Source organism: Artemia franciscana, chromosome 11 (genome assembly GCF_032884065.1).
Source record: "Artemia franciscana chromosome 11, ASM3288406v1, whole genome shotgun sequence".
NCBI lineage: Eukaryota > Metazoa > Arthropoda > Branchiopoda > Anostraca > Artemiidae > Artemia > Artemia franciscana.
This window is the reverse complement of record NC_088873.1, coordinates 20,082,818-20,101,005: the sequence shown is the minus strand read 5'-3', so window position 1 is coordinate 20,101,005 and position 18,188 is coordinate 20,082,818. Positions and strand designations below refer to the sequence as shown.

The window sequence follows — 18,188 nt, the reverse complement described above, 5'->3', positions numbered from 1 at the left end:
AGCAATTGCAATTCCAGAGAAATATTATTGTTTACAGGAAATAAAAGTGAATTGCCATTATTGACACAAAACGACGCAGTTCCTTTTATTCTAAAACATGGAGACATGATCTTAATATACACTCGAAGGCACAATGCTCATCTACACAAAATAGCATTTTAAAGATTTGCCCTTATTTTAGTAATTAAGCAAACTCAAATTCATTGAAGGTCTTAAAAATAAATTAATATATTTATTTCGGTATGTCGATAGATAAATTACCGAAGGAAAGCAAGGCTTGAAAATTTGATCATAAAATAAATAACGCTGAAACGAGTATGGATGGACACTAATTGAAATTAGAAAGTTTTCTTACGCAAATTGAGAGCGATGTTAAGATTTAACTAAGTTAGAGTATATTTCACAGGTTACGCAAGTTATCAAACAGTTCGTGGTAACGAACTGTAGTAAGGAGCGACCCGGCTCAATAGTAACCAAAAGTATAAAAATTGGAATTTTGGTACCAATAGCTACATCAAGAGAATCGCATTTTAATGCTGATTTTAAATATATAAGTTTCATCAAGTTTAGTCTTACCCATCAAAAGCTACGAGCCTGAGAAAATTTGCGTTATTTTAGATAGTAGGGGGAAACACCCCCTAAAAGGTGTTTCATCAAGGTTTCATCAAGTTTAGTCTTACCCTTCAAAAGTTACGAGCCTGAGAAAATTTGCATCATTTTGGAAAATAGGGGGAAACCACATCTAAAAGACATATAATCTTAACGAAAATCAAACCATCAGATTCAGCGTATCAGAGAACCCTCTTGTAGTAGTTTCAAGCTCCTATCTATAAAAATATGGAATTTTAAATTTTTTGCCAGAAGATAGATCATGGATGCGTGTTTTTTTTTTTTTTTTTTTTTTTTTTTTTTTTTTTTTCCAGGGGTCATCGTATCGACCCAGTTGTCCTAGAATGTTGCAAACGGGCTCATTCTAACGGAGATAAAAAGTTCTAGTGCCCTTTTTAAGTGACCAAAAAAATTAGAGGGCACCTAGGCCCCCTTCCACGCTAATTATTTTCCCAAAGTCAATGGATCAAAATTCTGGGATAGCCATTTTATTCAACGTAGTCGAAAAACTTTATAACTATGCCTTTGGGGACGACTTACTCCCTCACAGTCCCCGTGGGAGGGGTTACAAGTTCAAAACTTTGACCAGTGCTTACATATAGTAATGGTTATTGGGAAGTATACAGGCGTTTTCAGGAGGTTTTTTTTGGTTGGAGGCAGGGGTTGAGAAGAGGAGGATATGCTGGGGAAACTTTGCATCGAGGAATTTGTCATGGGGGAAGAAATTTTCCATAAAGGGAGCGCAGGATTTACTAGTATTACTTACTAGTATTACTTACTAAAAAAAAACAATGAAAAAGTTTTTTTCAGCTGGAAGTAAGCAGCAGCACTAAAACTTAAAACGAACAGAAATCATTACCCATATGAGGGGCTCACCTCCTCCTAATACCTCGCTCTTTACGCTAAAGTATTTTTAGTAATTTCAACTATTTATTCTGCGGCTTTTGTGATTCAGGGGTCATTCTTAATGAATTGGGACAAAATTTAAGCTTTAGTGCAAAGAGCGAGGTACTGACGAGGGGCGAACCCCCTCATATATGTAATAAAAACATAAGAATACAAAAGTTCTTTACGTAAGCTAATTTATAAGTTGCGTATATCTTTTACTTATAAAAAGATTCGTAAAAAATTAAAAGTTCTAGTTGCATTTTTAATTAACCGAAAATCGGAGGGCAACTAGGCTTCCTCCCCCGCTATTTTTTTTCAAAATCATTCGATCAAAATTATGAGAAAGCCATTTAGCCAAAAAAATAAATATACAAATTTCGTTGAGCTCGCTTGTTCACTATTGAAATTCTGATTCAACAGTGCTAGTAAACCAACACCTCTTTTCAAGCTGTTTTTATACGAACAATCCTGTCAAAGAACGCATGGAAGCATGTATAGCATGCTCTCATGCACTTAGCTTTGGAGTGTTGCATAGCACACTGCTCTTGCAATATTTTCCTGTGTTTGTTGATTTTTGAAAAACTAGCACTTTGATGAAAATACAAAATAGAGATGATTTTTGAAGAGTAGTAAAACAGAGGACTTTATGATGCTTTTACAGTGGAAAAATAAAACATTTCATGATCATTTTACATGATCTAAATTCTTTTTTTTTTAACAAATTGCAGATTATAATCCGCTAGATATAATCCAAGAACATTCGGACTTAATATATTTTTGTCATAATCTGATAGCCTCATAATGCAGATTATAATCTAATAATCATTACTATTTTTAGAAAATATTTGTCTGTGTGTCTAGGCAGTGTTGGGATTATATAAAAGTTTCAGAAATTTGTATCATAGCTTGAACTTTTTCTTACTATAGGTAGAAACAGCAAATTTCTAGATGTTTATATTGAAGTTTGCTTGTTCCTGATTTTGAATAATATTAAATTACATTACCACAATAGAAAGACTATATAACTGAAGATGAGACCAGTGTTGTGCCAAGTACTTCTTTTTTTTACTTAAGTACGAGTACCAAGTACTCAGAGAAATTTTTACTTAAGTACAAGTATTAAGTACTTCTCTAAGAATATACTTAAGTAATAAGTACTTTTGAAAAAGTACTTCAGTACTTAAGTACTCAATTATTTCGATTTTACTTGAATTTTACTTCAGTTAAGATGTAAAAAGAAAAAAAAATACAAAGAACATCCATTACAGCTTCATATTAACTTTTAATTTATTTCTTGATCCTTTTGACAGCAGTTCTTTTCAAACATACCAATTCTGAGGATGTTTTGTTTGGAGTAGAAATTCCATCACCAACCAAAAAAAGTCATTGTGCTGGTGCAGACAAAGGAATGATACAGCTGTGCTTCCTGAAAACTTTCATTACCCTTGGGTACACTTTGAGCACAGATAGTTCCTTTCAACTTTCATTCAAATATGACAAAACCTTCACAGATTTGGTTTCACGGCCACGGTTGCCAGAATTATCATGAGTAGTTTCTTCATTGCTAAGATCAAAGTATTTATCTCCAGACAAAAAACCATATTTATCAGCCTTGTAAGTCCTTCAAAATCTTCAACCTTTTTTTTGCATGACCTACCAAAAGTTCAACTGCTTCATCCTTCTGGTTATCAGGAAACCACTTCAACTTGAAAAAAGGGTGACTTGCCGTAGCAATAACATAGTCTCTTGCATGAAAGACCCACAAGTAGAGCATGTGCCGATGGCTGGCTGACTTTCGCAAAATCTTTCAGATTTTTGAGCTTCCTTTCAAGTGATTTCATTGTAGGATAGATAGCACCGAAGTAGCATTTTTCCTCCACCTGAAGAATGTCCAATACCACTGCTATTGGCTTCATAATTTCCATGTATTCTTCAAAAATTTCAAGATCACGAGAGGTTAGCCTTGGTTTTTGCAAAGCATTAGATATATTAGCAAGCTTTCTAATTTTTTGACAACCCATCAAACCTTTGACACCTTCATACTTTGAGTACCACCTGGTTACCATGTGTCTTATAAGCTGTTTGTCATATACCTCTTTCACAGCATCAGCAGCTTTTGAACTCTTATTCAAGGCATCTCAGAGAGCAATACCCTTCAAAAAAGCAGCATGGTACTGCCTCTCATATGCAATATTACAGAGGGCTTTATCAGCATCAGTGGATCCAAGCAGGTTAGGCTGACACACCTGAAACGTGGAGGAAGGTGGAAATACTCAGGGTCGTCATAAGAATCGAGTATCTCTCCAACGTTTGTAAAAGAGAATTAGCCATTCTCGCCTTCTTTATCTTCATTTTCTTTATTACTGTCTTGAATATCTTCATCAAAAACCATCGGATATTCCCTGAATGCCTTACTAAAGTTAGAGGCGTTATTGGTCAAAACCCCTTGCTCCTTTTTATCAACTGCAATTTTGTACCTGGCAAATACGCCATTTAGTTGTTCAGCAATTCTGTCGTAAGTGTGTGAGCCCTTGGTCCGGTAACAAGCAAGGATATGAGATTTCCATTTCAAATCCTTGTTGAGCAATTGTGCAGTCACTCCCAAGCAGCTTTTGTTGTTGGCAGACCAAACGTGTGTTGTCAGCAACATGTAGTCAGTGAGCTCGAAATCACAAACCATATCTTTTATGTACTTCAAAAACCTAGCTTCAATTTGCACAGCTAAAGCTTTTCTTCCTGGAACCTTTGCATAAGGTGCAAGACCTGTTATCAGATTTTGAACGACGGCTTCTCAACAGTGTACGGAGGTCGCATCTCGTCTACAGTGTAGTCCAGTGCCAAAGAATTCACCTTTGACTGTGTCAGTTTCTACGGTCTTGCAGCAAAGAAATCTCCCTTAACTTTTTTAGAAGACGAGCTATAATCAGGGCCAGCATTGTCTTCAGCTTCAGACGATCCCGAAAGTGAGCCTACAAGCTCACTTTTTTGCTACTTGATTTCCTTTTGTTCTTACTGTTTATCACATTTATCACAAAAAAACTGTCCATTCAATATATATGGTAGTTCCACCAAGATAGCATCCTTTTTTGAAATTTTGCACTGGGCCAGGAGCTGCTGTTCTCATATACTAAAATCCATTCATCCCCTATTATTTAGGAAGTTCAATTCATCGTATCGCCCTGCATCATGTCGGTATAATTTTTCTGTACCATGAAGAAAGCACTTGAGTACTGAAGTACCCTTAAGTACTTCAACTTTTTACTTAATTAAAAGTATTAAGTACTTTAGAAAGTTTTTACTTAAGTAGAGTACAAGTACCAATATTTTTTACTTAAGTAATTACTTATGCACTTTTACTTAAGTAATTACTTAAGAACTTTTACTTAAGTATTTTCCAATACTGGATGAGACCAATGACTTGCTTTATAATCAGTCTGTCATTTTTTAGTGCTGCTTAATCACTTTAAGTTAGAAAAGTGCTGTTGAATGACTTTTCAGTTACAAAAGTTTTTTTTTTCTAAATCCTTTCAGAGAATATGAACTAACAACTAAAAGTTATAGGTATCATTAACAGTAAAAGATAATTAATAGGTCATCTAAATAGTCTTTTTTCAGGCTACTTAAAGATTTTTTGCTCCCAAAGCAAAAAATGTTTGTTTTCATTAATTATTAGTTTTTCAAAACTTTTACAACTGTTAAAAAACATTATGAGTTTGCATATTTGAGCTAGTCAAAAGATAAAGGACGTATAGGCTTTGATGTAATAATTTTGTTCATTTCAAGTCAAGTTTTAACTTTATCTTGTTTTTTTTTATCGCTGCTATTTTTTGAATACATGCAATAAACTTGAAAAAAAAATGCTCAATACGACGTTTAATTCAAATATGACATCGAAAGTTTTTACCTGCAATTCCATGATATTTTCCTGTGCAGAATAAGTTTACTCATTTAGCGTTTAGCACTAGGAAAATTTGAACCTATTTATACCGATTACAGAAAATTTGCAGCTTGGCTTAGAGTATAGGCTAATTTAAATCAGAAACGACTTATAGATGCGCTCAATATTCTAAGCAAAAGTGGTGCTTTACATCTTTGAGTCAGTGCTGGGCAAAAGAAAAGAGTAAATAAAAAAACCCAAATTCTTACAAGATTTCTCCAATTATCTTCGTTACTGCTGGGTCCTAGATGGCATTAATTCGATTTTTTGTCTCTCAGAAAAGAACATGCTTCGTTCTTATCAGTTTTTTATACTTTTTTGTCCCAAGTATTTTAGGTGTTGTGATTATTTTCGACTATGTTTTGAAACACAGTGAAGATAACAAAGGGAAGAATTGCTGTTAAACATCTTACAGGAGTTGCAAGATAAAAAAAAACTGTATACAAGGGATACAAGGGACGGTGAAAAAATTAAAACCCCTGATCAGGATTTCAGAACTGTTTATAATTATAAGCGATTATAATTGAATTCTAATTGGGAGTGTTGCCATAGGTTTGGGAGGGGAAGTTTATTAGAATCAACTTCCAGAAATAGGAAACATGAAATAAAAATTTGAACCTACTGACATATGATGCCAATATAACGAAACTGTCTATTTTTGATACTTTTTAAAAGTGAGTAACACCCCCTTTCCTAAAAACATGACCGTGGATACGTAAATAGTAGTTTTTTGTATGACTTTGGGGAAGCCTTGCCTTGGGTGGAAGCTCATTTTTTAGTGCACATCTAGCCTTAGATTGACTTAAACAATAGGCTCAACAGAGTGTGCTGAGGCTACTAAAATTAATTTCTATTAAAAAATATTTTATTTGTTACTCCTCTGCTTATTTTACTTAAAAGAAAACAACGACATGTTTTATCCGTATAAGTTTTCCTCTGCTTATTTTACTTAAAAGAAAATAACGACATGTTTTATCCGTATTTCAAGGAAATAAAATCCTTGAAGTTTGATCCTTTGTAAGTGGGTTATAGTTGCTTGTACAGTTGCATTTTGCAAGATCACACCAATAGCCGAAAAAATGGGGGGGGGGAGCATTAATAAAAAAAATAGTAAATAGTAGAGAAATGGTCAAAAATTTAATTTCAGTGATTTTGGGATTTAGGGGGAGAGCGGACCCCCAGCCCCATCCCTTCGTGTGTATATCTCTGCAAATAGATAAACTATCTTTTTAGACAAATTGTTCCATTTCTTTTCAAAAGAAAAAAGAATAAATACTAGGAACTAATATTTTGAAGCGGTCTTGATTGACTTACTGATTAATATCAAATGGCACGAAATATTTTTAGCAAGAAGGAGGAGAGAATGAAGATCTGAGCAAATACGCCTGTGATTTTCCAAGTGAAGAGGTTGGAGACAAAATAGAGGTTGAAGGTTGTAATTTTACATTTTCATCCGCACTATTTGGAGCCCAGGCTGTACCATGGCTACTTGGTAAGTTTGTTTATTCATAGTGTAAATCATCGTTCCTGAACCTGGGCAGTTGTAATCCCTTTCATAGAGTGATCGTCAAACGAAGAAGACATAATCCCCTAAAGGTAAAAAAAAATTCTTAAAACAACAAAAATATTTTTTTAGTCTACTAAATAGTAGAAAAAGTATGATAAACCAGTAAAAGCAAGTAAAAGAAATAGGAATGGAGAAGAATTATGCTTCTTTTCCATTTTTCAAAATTTATGGGGGACAAAATCTTGAAAGGAACAAGATCCCTCCAATATAAAACTGAACTTTTGTATTCAAAAGTAAACATCACATGTAACGTTGGTTTTGCGTAGATTATAGAGCAAAATATTATCTTTTTGAAGCTTCTGGTCAACAATTGTATCTGTTTTCAATATTTTTATGAAATAAATCAGAAAAAGTCAATCTTGGGTTACCTAGTTTTGACTAGAAAATAATAGCCTAATTCACAATTTTTATTGAATTTTCTGAAATTCTGTACGCACATAAAACTCTGACTCAGAAGTAGAATGGAAAAAGTAGAGCTATGATCTGACTCCTGGTTGGGAGGCAAAGTGTTTTCCAGAATCATGTTATTTGCACATTTACCAGAAGGGACAAGAGCCTTTGTTTTAGTTAATTGTTTAGGGTATCTAGGTATAACCCGTCTTTTGCAGATTAAGGCAAATTGGAAATTCTTCCCATTAAGACATCCAGCAGAAGGTATTGTCAGATGTCGACCACACTTGATTGGAACTGTTAATCTTAGAAATGTATTTAAGGAGTATAACTCAACCCAGTCCAGCCTTTGTGGGGGACGGATGAATCGGTTTGGGTCCATAAATTCTAAATATTTAACAAGAGAGGCTCTTGAAGCTCAACCAAACTAGGTGAAAAGCAAGAACAAGTGTCCAGGTAGCAATTTTGGGGACATGTGGATCCCCAAAAATTGCCAAAACATGTGTAATTTGGAATCTCCCAAAACTAGACATGTTATATCCAACACTTTTAGATGGGGTTGGAGGGGGGTTGAGGGCTTCTCAATTTTTATTTGCTGGTCAAATACCAAAATGGCTATTTCATTTTCTGGTATGTTTCATCCTCTATGAAGAAGCACTGAGGATCACTAGATTCATTTTAAATGTCTATCAGTCAGATGATTAAATCTAAACTGAACCATAGAGAAATCATAATTAGGGGCCTAATTGGTGTATTCTCGACCCATATTGCTCTTTTTGATGTGAAAAGGCTCATTAGGTCTTCTATTGTCTTCGCATCTGCTAGAATAGACTTCTGGGTATCAGCCAGAGCTAGTGGGAAACAAGAGTTGGTTGTACGCTTAAGGGGCTAGTTCCATATCCAAATGATACGGAGGGTTGAATCTATAAATTTTTATCACCATTACAGTTACCAGCAGCAGGTGTCCAACTTTGGATAATAAGAGTTGGAAAATAATAACTAATATCCTGCAAATACCTCATGAGCTTCGATATAGTAAACTATAAAAAAAACTGGGAAAATTATTTAATTTCTTTGAGATGTAACTTTTTGTTCTAAGACTGGTTCAATTGCCGAAGTAACTGGTTCATAATAGCCGCATTTATTAACACTTAAATACACATATGTGATTTGGAGACTACTAATTTCAGAAGCTATCAATCTATTTATTACGATGATTACTAACAACTCATTGCACCACCAAGCCATCAGAGGCTAACCCCCTTTTTACGTACTCTAATCCCAACTAAATATATTCAAAGCTTCACTCTTAAGTCCCTTCAGTAAAGCTTGAACGTTTTTTCATCTCTTTGTTTTAACCCCTTTTCACCTCATTTGAGGACGATGTATTGTGCCATTGGCCCAAGATGGAAGGCCAAAAAGCCCAATGTTTGCCATTCCATCATCCTTAATCCTTAATACAAGGCCAAGTCGTCATAGCTTGGCCTTAAATCAACAACAAACGGAATCAAACCACATTTTTGACTCTCCATTGAAAAGGTACAGTTTATGAAATAGCTATATTTTAGAATATTTTAAATAATATATTATATTACTTGCTGGAGACCCTCTGCGATAAGTGTCAAGCCCGGGCACACTGTATGATTAAAATCAGCCTTAAATAGCAAGTATGAAATACCAGGTGCTGTTTTTTGTTGTACTCTCGGACATGGTTTTAAAGGAAAATTGCCCCTATATAAACACTCAAAATATTAGAAAAGTAAAAATGTTGTGCCAATAATCTTTGTCTTAAATATGCCAGAATCAGTCTTTGACATTTTGAATTTGCCTAAATATTTCGATTAAACATAAAGTTTAAGTGAGCATCTTCATTATTGTAAGACATTAAACTACAAAATAATATACTACCCTATCGACTCAGGCCAAGTGCTTACGAAAAATGGTCTTAGGGTACAGGCACCCAGAGAGTTTCTTGAGTTTTGGAATTTCTATTTCTGTCTTTTTGCGTGTGTGCTCATGTTCTAAAAATGAAATAAAACAACTTTTAATTATCTAATAGCTATAAAAACAACTTTAATTATTTACCGAATAATTTGTAGCCCTGGAAAACTTTGTTGACTATAATGGTGGAAAATAACATCCAAAATAAAAAAAAGGTTGGAAGAAAATACATCAGTCGTGGGGGGATGAGTCTCGGCTCTACCCGTGGGAGACAAAGGCCATATGTTACGGCCAAAAAATTGAGAAACCAAATAAAGTCAGTAGAGGGAAGTTATATAGCAACATTTAGTGAGACTTTTATTCACCATACCATTTATTTTTCTTCTGTTTAGACGACCCCCCCCCCACTTCATGGTCAAATGAAATATGCCTGAAATAACTACACTACAAGTATAGGGCTTACCTAACATGCTTGGTGAAGATAAATTTCGCTTTTCATACTACCTCACTTAAAATCGATAAATTGATTTTCTGAAACATATTTTAGGAGCTGGAAAAAATGCATATTGGCTTGGGGGTCCAAAAGTGGATGGCGAAAATGCTACTTCGGGTGGATTCGCTTTTGTTGATGCTTCTCATCGTATAGCTTTTGGTGGTCTTCGTAGTGAAGTTAAGGCATGGTTGCCAACAGTTATTTACTCCCCGACGGGTCCTGAAGGAAGATGTTTTTCCTTCTCTGTAAGTCCCATCTAATTTATTTTTTATCCTGACTTCATTTTCTTTTTTCAAACAGATCGAGATAACGAACTGTAAGCAAGAAACTACATAGTTCATCAGTAACCGAAACTCTAAAACAAGGAATTTGCTACCAATATATGTATATAAGAAATTGGCTTGTTATGCTAATTCCAAATGTGTAAGTTACATTAAATTTATTGTTACCCATCAAAAACATCGTCAGATTCAGCGAATCAGAGAACCTGATTGTAGAAGTTTAAGGCTCTTGTTTACAAAATGTAGATTTTTATATTTTTTACAAGAAGAAAAGTGACAGATGTATGTTTATTCATTTGTTTGTTTTTTATTTTTGTTCTCCAGAGTGATCAGATTGACCCAGTGCTCCTAGAATATGGGGAGAGGGCTCATTTGAACAAACATTAAAAGTTCTATTGCCATTTTTAAGTGACAGTTTAGCATGGTTGAAAGGCCCAGTTGCTATGCCATTGGAGATAACATACTCCCCCAGAGTCCCTGGGAAAAGGTCTTTAAGTTATGAAACTTGCCCATTGTTTATGTATAGAATTTAGCACTTGAAAGTATGTATACATTTTTATGCTGGGCCTTTATACTGGGAGAATTCCCCATGCGGAGGGAAGCTTTCAGTGGGTGAACTTCTCAGGGGAAATTTTACACTAAGGGAATTTGTCAGAACATCAATACGAAATTCTTTTGTTATGTCTTGCTTTTTATTTACCTACTCAATTTTGTGCGTAGAGATGTTGAGGGTAGATTTCTAGGTAAATTTTCACTGGCATTGGATTGTCTAAAAGAAATTTTCGTAAGAGGGGGATTTTTCCATGGAGGTGGAGCCAGAACTCCTCCCAGTATATAGAAACGACTATGAATATTACCAAAGCAACGAGAAGTTTTTCAACTGAAAAGAAAGAACCACATTAAAACCTAAAACAAACAAAAATTATTAATCATATGAGGGAACTGAATGCCTAAACGCCTCGCTCTTTGCACTAAAGATTAAATTTTGTCCATATTCTTTAAAAAAGACATATCAAACAGTTCGTGGTAACGAACTGTAGTAAGGAGCGACCCGGCTCAATAGTAAACGAAACTCTAAAAAACGGAATTTCATTCCCAAAAGATATATAAAAAAATTGGGTTTTTATGCTGATTTCAAATATATAAGTTTTATCAAATTTAGTCTTTGTCATCAAAAGTTACGAGCCTGAGAAAATTTGCCTTATTTTGGAACATAGGGGGAAACACCCCCTAAGAGACATAGGATCGTAACGAAAATCACACCATCGCATTCACCGTATCTGAGAACCCTATAGAAAAAATTTCAAGGTCCAATCTACAAAAATGCGGGATTTCTTATTTTTTGCCAGAAGACTAAGCTTTCTTTTCCCCAGGGGTCATCGTATCGACCAAGTGGTCCTAGAGTATTGCAAGAGGGCTCATTCTAACGGAAATGAACAGTTCTAGTGCTCTTTTTATGTGATCGAAAAAATTGGAGGGCACCTAGGCCCCCTCCCACGCTCATTTTTTCCCAAAGTCAACGGATCAAAATTGTGAGATAGCCATTTTGTTTCACATAGTCGAAAACCATAATCTCTATGTCTTTTGGGATGACTTACCCCCCACAGTCCCTGGGGGAGGGGCTGCAAGTTACTAACTTTGACCAATGTTTACATACAGTAATGGTTATTCGGAAGTGTACCGACGTTTTCAGGGGGATTTTTTTGTTTGGGTGTGGGGTTCCGGAGAGGGGGCTATATGGGAGGATCTTTTCTTGGAGGAATATTTCATGGGGGAAAAGAAATTCAATGAAAAGGGCGCAGGATTTTCTAGCATTACTATTAAAAAACAAAAAAAAACAATGAAAATATAAAAATGATAAAGGTTTTTCAATTGAAAGTAATGTGAAGCATTAAAACTTAAAACGAACAGAGATTATTACGCATATGAGGGGTTTTAAAAATACTTTAGCATAAAGAGCGAGGTATTTAGAAGGAGTTAAATACTTCGCTCTTTATGCTAAGTTATTTTTAATAATTTCAACTATTTATTCTGCGGCCTTTCTGATTCAGGGGTCACTCTTAAAGAATTGGGACAAAACTTAAGATTTAGTGTGATGAGCGAGGTATTAACGAGGGGACAAACCCCCTCATATATATAATCAAAAATATAAGAATATAAAAGTTTGTTACGTAAGTTAATTCTTAAGTTATGTATATTTTTTACTAATAAAAACGTTCGTTAAAAATTAAAAGTTCCCCACCCCTTATTTCTCAAAATCGTCTGATCAAAACTAAAAGAAAGCCATTAAGCCAAAAAAGAATTAATAGCAAATTTCATTTTCATTATTTATGTACGGAGAGCCAAAATTAGACATGCATAAATTCAAAAACTTTCAGAAATTAAATAAAAAAACAAGTTTTTTGAAATGAAAATAAGGAGCGACATAAAAACTTAAAACGAACAGAAATTACTCCTTATATGAAATGGGCTTTTCCTCCTCGACACACCGCTCCTTGCGCTGAAGTTTGATTCTTTCTTGCAACTCTACTTTTTAAAACAATAAAAGACTTTAGCGTAAAGAGTGGGGTGTCGAGGAGGAAATGCCCCTTTCATATAAGGAGTAATTTCTGTTCGTTTTAAGTTTTTATGTCGCTCCTTACTTTCATTTCAAAAAACTTGTTTTTTTTATTTAATTTATTACAAGGATCATCTGAGCATAACAATAAGAAGATTTTTAAAAGTACTTTAAAACTTTTCCGTGAAGAACGAGGTGTTGAGGAGGGGCAAATCCCCTCATATACGTAGTAGTTTCTGTTCATTTTAAATTTTAATGCTACTCCTTACTTTCAGTTGTAAAAAATTGTTTATATTTACTTAATTTCATTCAGTCCCTAACCAGAGGATATATATATATATATATATATATATATATATATATATATATATATATATATATATATATATATATATATATATATATATATATATATATATATTTGTATTTCAGAGGAATACATTTGTCTCGGGGATTTAACAAAGGAGTGAACTTTGAAGAGAACAGTTTGTCAATACAGTTGCTTATATTTTGTCTGGAAGCTTTTCAGAAAATGAGCCTAATTTACTTATAGCATCAAAGTCATGGCTAGCCTCCTGTGCCTCTGATGAAGTAGGTCTGAAAATACCAATAAAAAAATTAAGTGGAAGAATTTTAGAAACACAAAATAAATTATTATTTAAAAAATGTCAGAAACATATCCGTCGTAATTTTATTTGCTTGGAAAAAACTGAAAAAAAAAACAAGATTATGACTGTAGAATTCGAAAATATTTGCAATACTTTATCATCGTCAACCTAGAATCTACAACTCTGTATGGTTTACTATTCAAAATCTTGAATGAGTTAAGATTTCTCAACCTTTGGCAACATTTTGTATTATATTTAGTATGAATCTTTAACCTTGTCAGATTTAACTTTTCATTTTTTATTTATTTTAGTTAACTTCAAGTGGAAGTGCTATTCGGTATCTGAAAGTGTACTTAGTCCAGCTTTACCCTTTAGACTCCAAAAACAGACGCTTTTACAGATCAGCTTACAGTCCAATTCAGGAAAAATTGCTCAAAGCATTGCCAAGTTGGAGGATTTTCAATCATACTGACTCATGGCGGGAATATAGTTTTAATTTGAAATCTTATGACACTATGACTTCAGCTCCTTGGTCTAAGAAAAGGGTGACATATAGTTCAGCGTATCCGCATGGATTTCTTTTCGAAGCTGTTGTGGATTTGAAAGCAGGAGTTCAAGGATTTGCCGCAGTGGATAATATTGAATTTTCTTCGGGATCATGTGAAGGTACTTGGATTTTATTGTCTATTTTACTCTTACCTTGCTAAATTGACATGCTATATGTATAAAAGCATTTAGAGTTAAGCAAAGATTTAGTCTGTGATACTAATTTACAAAATGAAGTGTTTTAAATCCTTACTGATATTGCAAAAGGAAAAATAGGATGGCTATATGAAAACTATTTGAACTACGGAATAAATCGTAAAAATTTTGGGATTTTGACAAATTATTGCTGAGAATGCTTCGAATGTCCCAGTCTTTGTTTTTTTTTCCTTTTTTTGAAGCGTTCTTTTATGAGGTTTTCCATTCTTTTCTTGAAATAAAATAAAAGTTAAAAACGTTCTATTTCAAAACGTGAGGCTGATTTAACAATGAAATAGTAAACCCTCACATGGAAGCTTACTAAATTAATTAAAACATTTAAACAAAATAAATGCATTTGTCAAATAGTAAATCAAACAAGATACAGAATTAATGTAGCGGAGCATGATAAGGATTCTATTCAGCAGAATTCATGAAAAGTTATGAGCTATACATTTAGAAAATTACAAAAATACAGGGACAGTTAAAAAGATATTGATATCGATTTGTTATTTTGTTTGTCTTTTCACATTAGACTATCAAACAGTTGATGGCACCGAACGACTCGACTCAATTGTAACTGAAGCTTCAAAAACCAAAATGTTGATGTCAATAGATAAATCAAAATTATTGGCATTTTATTCTGTTCTTATTGTATAATATTCACAAGTTTATTGTTTCCCATCAAAAGATATGAGCCTGAGAAAAGTTACCTGATTTCAAAAAAGGGGAGAAACGTCTCAAATAATTCAATGAATCTTAAGGAAAATCGTAAACTCAGATTCAGCGTATCAGAGAACCCTACTGTACGGCTTTGAAGCTCCTATCTGCAGAGTTGGTGGAATTTTGTTATTTTCGCTAGAAGAAAAACAAGGAGTGGATGCAGCCAAACGGAATTTAAAAGTTCCAGTGCCCTTTTTAAGATCTCAAAGATATTGGAGAGCAACTAGCCCTCCCACGCCCTTTTGTCCCCAAAACTCGTCCGACAAAATTTTAAGATAGCCAATTTTATTTGATTAGTTGAAAAATCCAATAACTATGCTTTTAGGGTAGCACGAACCCCCAAAACTTGTGAGAAAAGGGTCGTAAGCTATGAAAAAATAAGAAAGAAAACACAATAGAAATTTAAATAATAAAAATCCGAATATTTTGATTCCAATTCTGGGATCCCTTATCAGTAGAGATAAAAAGGAAAAAGAAAAAAATTAAATTAAACTAAATCGACTAAAGTAAAAAAAAAACAAGAGAAAAAAAAATAAAAACCAACAAAAATTATTCTTACATGTTAATAACTTCCAAAATATTACAAAACTAAAAATGTCTGAATCATCGCAGAAAAGACAAACGAATGTCTTTAGTACACCGGATATTTCTCCTTTAAAATTTAGACTGGAAAGTGAGATATCTTAATAACTTCTAAAATACTGCAAAGTGGTAAATGTTTGAACACTACTACTACTACTACTACTACTACTACTACTACTACTACTACTACTACTACTACTACTACTACTACTACTACTACTACTACTACTACTACTACTACTACTACTACTACTACTACTACTACTACTACTACTACTACTACTACTACTACTACTACTACTACTACTACTACTACTACTACTACTACTACTACTACTACTACTACTGCTACTACAACTACTACTGCTACTACTACTAATAACTCACCGCAGTACCAAGCCACCTGAGGCCAACACAGCTATGTAAGCTCCTCCTCTAACCCAGTCTACTCAATGTCTGAATAATAACAGAAAAGATAAACGAATGTGTCTAGTACACCAAATATTCGAACTTAATCATTTAAAATTTTGTTGTTGCTTTTTCTTTTATTTTGTTCTACTGTTCTATTTAAATTGTACCTTTTTTTCTCTTCAATTTGTAAATGGAAAAAAAGAGTGGTCAAAGAAATTAATTTCTGTAAGCTATGAACTTTGTCCATTATTTTGCGTACAGTATTTGTTATGGAAAGTATATAGGCATTTTGGGGGGAGGGGATTCTATGCTTGGTGTGGTTTTCCATGGGGAGAGAAATATCTGAGCACGAACTTTCCAGAGGAAACCCTCCACTAGGGGGTGGGGAGGGAGGGGGCTTATAGAATTCTCATACGAAATCCTTTTTATTTGTCTAATTTTCTCTTTACCAACTCAACTTTGTATTTAGAGAAGTTTCGGGGGAATTTCCAAGATAATTTTACGGAGAAAGAGGGAGGGTATTTTACTTGGAAAGATCTTTACATGGAGGAGTTTGCATTGAAGGTGGGGAATTTTTCATGGAGGGTAAGCCTAATTTACATTTATTATTTGGAACACGATCAGAAATTAAATTTTTCCAACTGTAAGTAAGGAGCAACATTACAACATAAAACAAGCAGAAATTATTGAGTATATGGAGGGATCAAACCCCTCCTCAATATCCTGCTCTTTAATTTAAAGTTTGACTGTTCGTCCCAATTTCTTAAGAACTACTCCTGACATACAAAGGGCGTTTTATTAGATTAGGAAGCTTTTATATAAGTGCTAAAAACTTTCGCATGAAGAGCAAGGTATTGAGGAGGGGGGTAACTCTTCATCTGAAGAATAATCTCTGGTTGTTTTGAGTTTTAATGTTGCTCCTTAATTTAAGTTGAAAAAACTTTTTTTTTTTTCTTGAATCTCTTACTGCAAAGAATTGCCTGAACACAATAAGTAGTCTCCACTCCAAAAAAAGAAAACAATATATTTCCAGAACAGTAAAGGAATAGTAAAATTTTCTTAATAGATTCAAGTTCATGTAAATCTACAAAAGTTCATGTAATAAATTTATTTTTAAAGTTCATGTAGAATGTTCTTTTAAAAGTTCATGCAGTAACAGTTCAAGTTCTGTAGTAAATTTACAAAGTTCATGAGTATTGATAAGCAAATGAGCACACATTGTGTGTTATTTTTAGCATGGGAATTAACCTACGTATGTCCAAAAGGAGTAGGCAGAACTATAGAAGCCTTTGATGATCAGGATTACTCCATTGTATTTATATTGCGCAAAAGTTGCCAATAAATCAACGGATCTTACATTGGGGTTGATAAACATCTGCCCTCAAATGATCATTTATTCTGGAGCTGGAACTTCCTTGTCTAAGAATTGGGATGTTTGACCCTAAGAAGTTGTCTATAACTTGATGATTCTAAAATACACGTTAAGAATAGTCTTAACTCCTATTCATATTCACAACCAATTTGAGAATAAAAGTATATATTTCCAAACAAGCTCCGTATTTGTCTATAATTAAATAAATAAATAATTTTTTTTTAACTGCAAGTAAGAAGCGACATTAAAACTTGAAATGAACAGAAATTGTTCTGTATATGAAAGGGGTTTTCCCCTCGTCAACGCCTAGCTTCTTACGCTAAAATTTAACCCTTGGTCACAACTCTACTTTTATAGCAATAAAAAACTTTAGCGAAAAGAGCGAGGTGTTGAGGAGGGGACAACCCCTTTCTATACGAAGTAATTTCTGTTCGTTTTAAGCTTTAATGTTGCTCCTTACTTGCAGACAAAACAAATATTTTTTTTGTTTAATTTCTGGAAGTTTTTTAATTAATGCATGTTTTTATTTTGCCTCACCGCACATGAATAATTAAAATGAAATTTGCACATTAATTTTTGTTTTGCTAAATAGCTTTCTCATAGTTTTGATTGAATGATTTTGTTAAGACAAAGGATTTTGATAAGCGGGGGAGGAGGCCTAGCTGGCCTCCAATTTTGGTTACTAAAAATGCAACTAGAATTTTAGCTTTTTACGAACGTTTTTGTTAGTAATAAATATACGTAACTTACGAATTAACTTACGCAATGAACTTCTATAATTGTGTATTTTCATTACGTATATGAGAGATTTGCCCCCTCGTCAATACCTCACTCCTTACACTAGAGCTTGAATTTTATCCCAATTCCTTAAGAATGACCCCTGAATCACAAAGGCCATAGATTAAATAGTTAGAATTAATAAAAATACTTTAGCGTAAAGAGCAAGATATTGTGGAGGAGACGATGCTGTGTGAGATATTGTGAGGAGACGATTCTGTTCGTTTTAAGTTTTAATGCTGCTCATTACTTCCAGTTGAAATTTTTTTTATTTATTTTCTCATTGTTTTTTTTTTAAATAATGCTAGAAC

The 18,188-nt window shown here is 33.8% G+C and overlaps 1 protein-coding gene across 2 annotated transcripts in view; it reads left to right on the top strand.

Annotated features, from left to right (window-relative positions):
• Positions 1–6,781: 6,781 nt before the first annotated feature.
• LOC136032936 (MAM and LDL-receptor class A domain-containing protein 2-like) overlaps positions 6,782–18,188 on the top strand; it is a gene marked incomplete at its 5' end in the record, with an annotated part of 79,748 nt that continues 68,341 nt past the window's right edge. For both annotated transcript variants that reach the window (XM_065713404.1, XM_065713405.1), the window contains 3 exon segments: positions 6,782–6,926; positions 9,880–10,070; positions 13,583–13,937. In XM_065713404.1, coding sequence (XP_065569476.1) covers positions 6,782–6,926; positions 9,880–10,070; positions 13,583–13,937 — 691 coding nt within the window.